The 8,153-nt window shown below is 58.9% G+C and overlaps 1 protein-coding gene across 1 annotated transcript in view; it reads right to left on the bottom strand.

Annotated features, from left to right (window-relative positions):
- AGO2 (argonaute RISC catalytic component 2) overlaps positions 1-8,153 on the bottom strand; it is a 57,199-nt gene that overhangs the window by 4,894 nt on the left and 44,152 nt on the right. The window contains exons 13-16 of the mRNA XM_027773309.1: positions 6,641-6,731; positions 4,170-4,364; positions 2,137-2,271; positions 1,072-1,173 (exon numbers count right to left, since the gene is read on the bottom strand). Coding sequence (XP_027629110.1) covers positions 1,072-1,173; positions 2,137-2,271; positions 4,170-4,364; positions 6,641-6,731 — 523 coding nt within the window. The remainder of the gene's footprint in view (positions 1-1,071; positions 1,174-2,136; positions 2,272-4,169; positions 4,365-6,640; positions 6,732-8,153) is intronic.

Genomic DNA, 8,153 nt, shown 5'->3' with positions numbered 1-8,153 from the left:
CATGAACGTGAAGTGTCCGTCGGTGTGGCTTTGCCACGGACACTGCAGACGCCGGGGCTGCCACGGCACTGCCGGAAAAGCTCCTGGGGAAGCTCCCCCAGCAGCTCCTGGAAGAAAGCACCAGAGAAGAGTTTACTCAGGGACGAGCCCAAGAGGTCCTAGAGGGTGGGAGCAGGGCATGCCTTAAAGTAGACAGACGTCTTTGCCCCATCGCTGCAGGGCATGCGAAAGCTCCAAACTAGGCCTTACAGACAGAAGGAACCTGAGGTCAGCCCAAGGAGGCCAGGAGCGGCTTTGCGCCTCTGCCTCCCTATAACCCCCATGAAGAATGAGCACAGAACGCCAGGCTGCGGCCTTCAGCAGAGAGAAGAGAGAGCTGGGTCAGCTTGTCCCTGCTCTTATGTGTCTGTCCTTTCTCAACCCACAGCACTTCCCCTCTGAGTACCTCGGGAAGGGGCAGGGCCAGGGGGGGGGCCATAAGCAGGAGGGCCAGGGGAGAGGGCCACACAGGAGCCAGGGTGATTGCTCTGTGCCCTCTGCAGAGAGGCCCGCTGGCCCCTCGGCACAATTGAGCTCCCCTACCCAGAAAGGGATTCCAGTCCTTTAAATAACCTTCAAGATGGAAAAGCATGCTCAGCTCATGGGCAATGCCTGACGGACATGGGCACCAGCTCCCTCCTCTAACCCTGGGTGGTATCAATGCGTAGAATTTTCAACATTTTCAGCAGAAAACCGAAAGTACACGGTTCATAGAAAATTGTTCAAGTTTTACTTGCACCCCTCTGGGAAGGAAAGTTCGAAAGCACAGAGGTCAAGCACAGCCAACTCTCAGGAGCAGAGGAGGCCGTGCTCCCGTGGGGGGGCCTGAGTCGCTGGGCGGCTCACCACGGAGGTCGGCGTCCTCACCCTCGAGGGGCCCTCCGCACCGCCCAGCACCCAGCTGAAGCCTGGCCTAGCGCACACGGCATCCACACTTCCTCCCTCCCTCCCAGCAATGACCCAGTTTGCGAGAGCAGGAGCCAGTGGGGTGGGCCCATGGGTGCAGCCCAGCCGTCAGGGCACAGCCCTCACCTGGATGCCAGCGTGACTGCACAGGTAGAAGTCAAACTCGGTCGGGTGAGTGATCTTCGTGTCCACGGTCGTGCCTGCCGGAATGTTTCCACTTTTCCCAACCTTTGGCAACACAGGACTCTCATTAGACCCGGCCGGGGACAGCAGAGCTAAGTAAGTGGGCAAGGTAGGCCCCGCCCACCCCTCCCAGGCCACCCAGTCTGAAGTTTTTAAACCGGTGAAAGCACCCGCTCACATAAACACTGTAGCCAGCACTGACAACGGAAATGAGTGACTATCCTGTTGGGTCACTGGGGAAGTCCTGACACCTTCTTTTGCATAGAAAAAATACGTGTGACCTGCAGATGGCATGGTGGTTGCGGCTCTAGGCTTGCCCACGTGGCTGACAACAGCTGGAGTCCCAGACCTGGCACCTTGCTCTCTCACTCCCACCTCCCCCGTGTCTCTCTCTGGTCAAATTAAACTAATGAATACATAAAATAAAATAAATAACTCCAAAAGAAATTAAAAAAAAAAAAAAAAACATGAGAAAACAAAAAATGCATCATGACTTCTGACAACCCGATATTTGGGCTGGGGTTATTTCCCACATCTCATCACAGCACAGAAGTTAAACACGGTCTTCTCTCTTTGCTAAAGAACCAGCTTGGGGCTGGCCTTACAGCCTAAGGGGTAAGAGGGCCAGATCCCAGCCCCGACACGGTGAAAAACATGACAGGTGTACATGTGGGCATGCCCCAAATCTGATAGGACAGAAGGGACGGCAGCTTGACCACGCCCCATGGGGGAGAACGCTTTCTCTCTCCAGCGCTGGCAATTAAGAGCGGAAGACTCTGCACTCAGTGTGCAGAGTTGTTCATGAACATGGGCCACTTCGGTTTGTGGTCGAGATGGAGACTGTCACCAACGTGCAAACTGGCTGGGCAGACAGGCCGCCCGAGCACTCGGCGAACCCACCGTAGCCCCAGGAGCCTGGGACAGCAGGTCCTCTGTCAGTGTGACTCAGCATGGCCACAGACCCCAACACGACCCACATCAGCACAGCGGGCTGTGCAGGGTGCTCACCCGCTCATTCTTGTCCGTGCAGAAGAGCCGGGTATGGTGTCTCTTCTGCACCACGATGAAGGTGATCCCCGGCTGGTAGTCCTTCTCCAGCTTGATGCAGGCCTCGCGGATGGCCAGCAGCTCATGGTGCAGCACCTGCGGGGAGAGCAGGGGCAGGCCAGGGTCACTGGGCTGCTGAGGGCTCTCACTCCCACAGAGCGCGTGCTGTGATGCGCACCAGTTAGCGGAGATTTGGGTTACGTCTCCACTTCTGTCGGCTTGTTACTCAGCGTGATCTGCCCTGCAGGGCCCTTCCTTCCTCTGTGCCGCGGAGCGGCGGACACCCGGGTGTCCTGGCTAGACGGCTCACGCTAGCTGGTGCACGCCACTGCACCTATGACACGCTACATGCCTGACAAACGTCACCTTGCACAGCAACGAGGCACCACGGAGGGGGGCACAGGTCCACCCGACATGGTTCACTTATGCTTTTGTTTTAATGAAGAGGATCTAACAGACACAAGACAGGCTTAGCATTCACCCCTGGGCTGGATCCTCACTCAACTTCCAAGTAGCCGCAGGGCTTCGGGACAGCCACGCACACTCTGACCCCCTAGTCTCTCAGTCTGAAACAGGGATGTCCTACCAGGAGGCTTGACACAAAGATCCAAAGCGCGTGGTGCTAAGATCGGGCGCTGAGCGAGACAGGAGGGGCAGTGCCCGTACTCCTCATCAGTCAAAGATGAACAACACGCCCACGGCATGAGGACGGCCGGGACCACACACGTCCGCTTTCCAGCAACTGTCCCAACTAAATACCGGGTCACAGTGCCACAAAAACGTGCCCTGGGCCCTGGGTCAGAGAGCCGGGTTGGGGAGACCCTGTAGGACACCAGTGCGCTGACAGGACATAGGAACAAGGAGGCAGACAGGGAGCACTGCGGCGGGGCGGGGCGAGAGCTCGGAAGGCAGGAGAACGTTTAAGCAGGAGGGAGTCCGGAAGCCTGGAATAGGAACACTCGAGGGCTGGGACAGGCGGGACTGAAGGCCTGGCGTGGGAGCCGCCAGCCCAGGCTCCTGCAGCGGCCCCGAATCGGGCTCTGCCGGGAACCCCCGCCAGGTGAGAGCGTCACTCTGCTCCTCTGCCAGGAGACCGTGGCCTCATGAGGCCACGCTGCAGCTTCTGCCCAGGACCATAAAGGTAGGAGGCTTCTTGGGCCTCGGACCCAGCCACACAAGGGACAGTCTTCCCACCAGAGGCTCCTCACCCACCGGGTCCGGGCCCCGAGAGCAGTTCTACCTTCCCTGCTGACACCTCCCCAGTGAGCACGTCGGGGCACGGGAGGGCAGGGGTAGGGCTGGGCCAGGCTCATGAGGGCAACATGAGGCTGCCTCTCCAGGCTCAGTCTAGCATGACTCATGCCCGAAGCACAGAGCTGCCCACGGGCCGCTGACCTGGAGGTCCCGCAGCTGCTTGCAGCTATAGCGCGGCGATGCTCCGCTCCCATCCTGAGGTGACATCTCTCCCTCCCAAATGGACTGGCGGCCTGCAGGTCACCAGCCACTCTAAACCATGGTGACAGTGCCTAAGAGAGCCTCGAATTGCCCTTCCTCCAGGTCCCACTGCGACAGGCCTCACCTCACCACTAGGCTCCCACCCTCTAGCTTGCCCTTCACGCTGTAGACAGGGGTCTCCCGAGACACGATCAGGTTCTGACCCTAAACCCCGATGGCCCTCTGCAGCCCACGAGAGACGGCCAGGACTCCGTGGAGCATTCAGTTGGTACATGGCATGCCCAGGTCTGGCGTTGGCTGGCCTCAACCTCTCCCCACACTGCTGTCCTGGAGCCTCCGCCTCTGTCCTGCCTTTGCACCAAGGGCCCAACCGGGCCAGTATCAGGTTGGATCTTCCCTGACCCGCGTCCATGCCAAGGCCCGATCAACAGTGGCAGGAAGCGAATGATACATCGTTGTCAGCCTCTGCGAAGAGACCCTGATGCATACACAGAACCCAGGACACCCGAGAGGAGACGGGGCGGGAGGCAGTGGCCGACCTGCTGGAACTGCCCTTCGGAGACGCCGTCACGGTAGAAGATGATGCGGGTGGGCTTGAAGCGCGTGGACTTGTAGAACTGGATGAGGAGCTCGCGCACCATGGCGGCCAGGTCCTGGATGATCTCCTGCCGGTGCTGCTGCACGCGCACAGTCGCACAGTAGCGGTTGGGGTGGGCGTCCATGCTGCCCACGACCTAGGGGGACAGGCACGGGCGTCCGCTCCTGAGAGTGCTCCCTTCCGGGGCGGATGCTGCAGAAAGGCCTGGGGCCAGGCAAGAGGGGTCTGTCCCCTGGGATTCCCACGATATACGGTGACGGTGGCAGGTGGGAGGGTGTTGTGGCATGAGGCTGGGCCAGTGGGTGGGGCGGACCAACCACAGCAGGAGCCGTAATCCTAGGTATGAACTGGGGCCTGACAAGGCGAGCCGAGCCTGCGGAAACTACCCAGCCATCCTCACGCCTGCTGCAGTGCCTGCTGCCCTGCCTGCACGACCTTTAGGCTTTTTTGGCCAAGGGCGTTAAGGCGGACCCAGAGCATGCCCCGAGGCACACCGCGGAGGACAGTCTTATTCGGAACCCTGTTCTGCTGGGATGAGACCTGGTTAAGTTAACCAGTGTGGAGAGTGCGATGGGTGAGAGTACCTTCCATTTGCAGGCCAACTGCCTTTCCCAGAAGGCACCTGTGTGTGGACACACAGGGTCCCAACTCTGGGCCCTGGGAAGGCACAGCGGCCACCAAGCAGCCAGCCAGGAGCCAGTGAGCTGCAGGCCAGGAGAGTGAAGACCCGAGTCCCTCCATCTGGGGCTGGGGGTTTGAGGGACGAGAGTGTGTCCCTCCAAGGGGACACCCAGACTTGTCACCATCCAGCTGGTGAAAAATACTTCCTTAATTTCCGCAACACATTGAGGGGGGGAACCTCTAATGTCATGAAAACATAACAAAAAAGAAAGGAACTGCTTCTTGGCACTCTGCCTTTCTCTTTAGAACCCACACACATGACGTTTCTCGTTAAATCTCCCACGTATCCCACGGCCTCCTTTGTATCGCCTCGGGCTATAATTTTTTTCTCAAACCAGGAGTAAAATAGACTGCAACATTTTAAGTTGGTATAAACAGCATCGCACGAACAGAAACAGAATCTGCTCCGATTACTGGGAGCTGTGGGGACGGGACAAACACGGAGTTCTCTATCCCTGGAATCTCAAAAACACAAAGAGAAAGAAAAAACAGTCTAACTTCCAAATACCAGCACTAGGTTGGAAGCGACGTAAGGACTGCCCAGGACAAAGCTGGCAGGGACCAGCTAGGGCAGGGACACGGCCGAGCCGGGGGCGGGGCAGGCCTACAGCCCTCCAGCACCCTGCGCTTCGCCCCAGGACGCTTTACAAGCATCCAGGCTGACACTCATGGAGCTGAGTCCGGGGGCTTCGGACAAGTGACCAGGAGATAAGATGATGCATCCTCCCTCACTCAGTGACCTGGCTAGCCGCTGCAGGCTCTGGTCAGGATGGGCTTCAGTAAACACCCTTTGCTCTCTGCACTACGGAGTTTGAAACCACACTGTTGGGGCCAGCCAGCTGCTGCGGGGGTTTGAAGCAGCCAGATCCCACACGCCGATAGTGCAGTTGGAGTCCTAGACTCAGTGGCTTGTAAAACACGCCGGGCATGTATGCATATGTGCCTAAAACCCTGAGAGGGAACGGAGAAGGGACTACGGTGTGGCCACCACTCTGGGGAGTGCTTTCTCACCCCCACACGCCCCACCAGCCCTACGGCAAATTAAAACCAAAAAATCCCATGCTGTTAAAAATATACAGTTTGATTCAGTCTTTCTAAACCTAAGGCCATGAGAACAGTTGCAACTGCCCTGAGCACAGCGAGCCAGCTGCTGGCAGGCAGGACCGGCCAGGCCAACGTGCAGCTTCGTAGCATGCGGACGGACCGGCAGCCAGGTGTGTGGGGTGCATCATGCCAAGACAACCTGATGGGGGGGATGGTCTCTCTCATAAAAGAAACAATAAGTAACTAACAACTATTGAGTGCCGGCAAAGTCATGACACATTTTTGCATACAAAAACAGAAAGAATGTCATGACTTTCCCGACAACCTTACACGTAATAATATAAGACGATTAACAAGTGTCCTTTAGGGGACCTCAGTGGGGTGGGAAGAAGGCGGACGTCCTGGGCTCAAGGCTCGGCACCCGTTCTCGAGAAGGCAGGGCCGCCTGCACAGCCTTTCTGCCGGCAGACCTGGTGGGTCTGGGCGCAGACTCCGGCCGGGGAGAACTTGCAAGTCTCCTGCTGCTTCTCAAACTCGCTTTATGCTGTCATCAGGGTCCCTTCCAAACACGTCCCCAACTGGGCACTGCACTAAACTCGGCCTTCCCAGAGGAGACCGGCTGCCTCATGGGGATGAGACGCGTCCCTCCCGCAGCCCCGGGAGGGCCCAGAGGAAGCAGACACTCACAGCGGCGATGGAAGGCTTCTTCCCGTCCCCGGCAGGTGGGTGAGTGACATCTGCCCCCAGAAAGATGACCGGCTGCTGGAACACGGGAGGCCTGTGGAGGGAGACGTGTCTGAGGCCGCGGTTGCCGTGTGGCAGGGGCGTGGGGTACAGCACCTTACAGCACAGGTCTGTGCGAGACCTGCGTCTGGAGGGCACACGGGCTAATCCACGGAGAAAACAAGCCAAGGTCTGAGACCTGAGGCCCGCTCGGGCTAAGCAGGTGGGCTGCGGGGAGGGGCCGACAGGCAGGTCCCATAGAAGACTGCAGGCACGGAGGGCGGGGCCTGGGCCTCTGCCCCGCCCCATATATACCTGAAAATTCCCAAAAAGAAGGTAAAAAAGTTCCATGATCTGTCACTCAGCCTTCTGGTGGCTGCACTTGGTACAACCAACTCCAGAGCCAGGTCCCACTGCAGGGCAGGGGCTGTCCCGAGCTCTGAAGGACGTTGAGCAGCACCCCGCCCCACCACTGGATGCTGCCTGCCCCCCAAGTCCTCAGACATCGCCACAGGGCCCAGGGCAGAGCCGCACCCAGGTGAGAGGAGGGATGCTGTCCAGACGGCTCTGCAGTGCAATAGCCAGGCGCCACTGTGCACAGGAAGCTGGCCCCATACAGCCGACTGCGGTTTAAGTCCCAGCCCTGGTAGCTTGAAAACACGTCAGGTGCATGTGTATGCCCAGGACCCTAACAGGATGGAGGACTGGAGAAGAGGGCCGTGGGACGACCAGGGACGACCAGGACCCACGCAGGGCGCTTTCTCTCCCTCCCTCCCACATGCGCCGTCTGGCATCGAAACGGACAGTCCGGCCCCGCAGCCTGGCAGTCAAGGGAGCTGGATCCCAGCTGGCTGACTGATCCTGCTGGCTTGGAAGATGTGCCAGGGGCCAGCAGACAGTGTAACAGTTACATCGCTGGTAGGTGACTGCAGTAGGCTGACTCTGATCCTGCTGGCTTGGAAGACATCCAGGGGGCCAGCAGACAGTGTCATAGTTACAACGCTGCTAGGTGACTGTAGTTTGAGTCCTGGCGCCAGTGGCTTAAAACTCATACCAGGTGCGTGTGCGTGTGTGCGCAAACCCCAGAGGAGAATGGAGGAGAAGGGATCGAGGTGTGGCCATCCCCCTGGTGGGGAGGAGGTGAATTCTCTCTGGTGCGCACACGCATCCTATAGCAAAAATCCCGTAGCCTACCAGGATGGCGCCGTGGGGAAGGGGCTGTGGGGGGACCAGCCCCACGGAGGGAAGCTCCCTCGCTCTCTTTGGCGAGCACACATGCTGTCTGGCAACCAACCAACCGAAAACGCAGACCTGTCCTAGCAGTCACGGCCCGAGGAGACACTCTTCCGGAACGTGGAGGTGACGATGACACTATGCCCTCCGCCCCCGGGGCTGGCAGGATGAGCTTGTGTGTGTCAGGCATCCAGAGAGCCTGGCCCAGCGCACACCAGGGGCTGCTGCTGTCACCGCAGGTGCG

The sequence above is a fragment of the Tupaia chinensis genome, unplaced genomic scaffold, assembly GCF_000334495.1.
Source record: "Tupaia chinensis unplaced genomic scaffold, TupChi_1.0 Scaffold000335_1, whole genome shotgun sequence".
Classification (NCBI taxonomy): Eukaryota; Metazoa; Chordata; class Mammalia; order Scandentia; family Tupaiidae; genus Tupaia; species Tupaia belangeri.
Note: the sequence above shows the minus strand (reverse complement) of the source record. Positions and strands in the feature narration are given on the sequence as shown.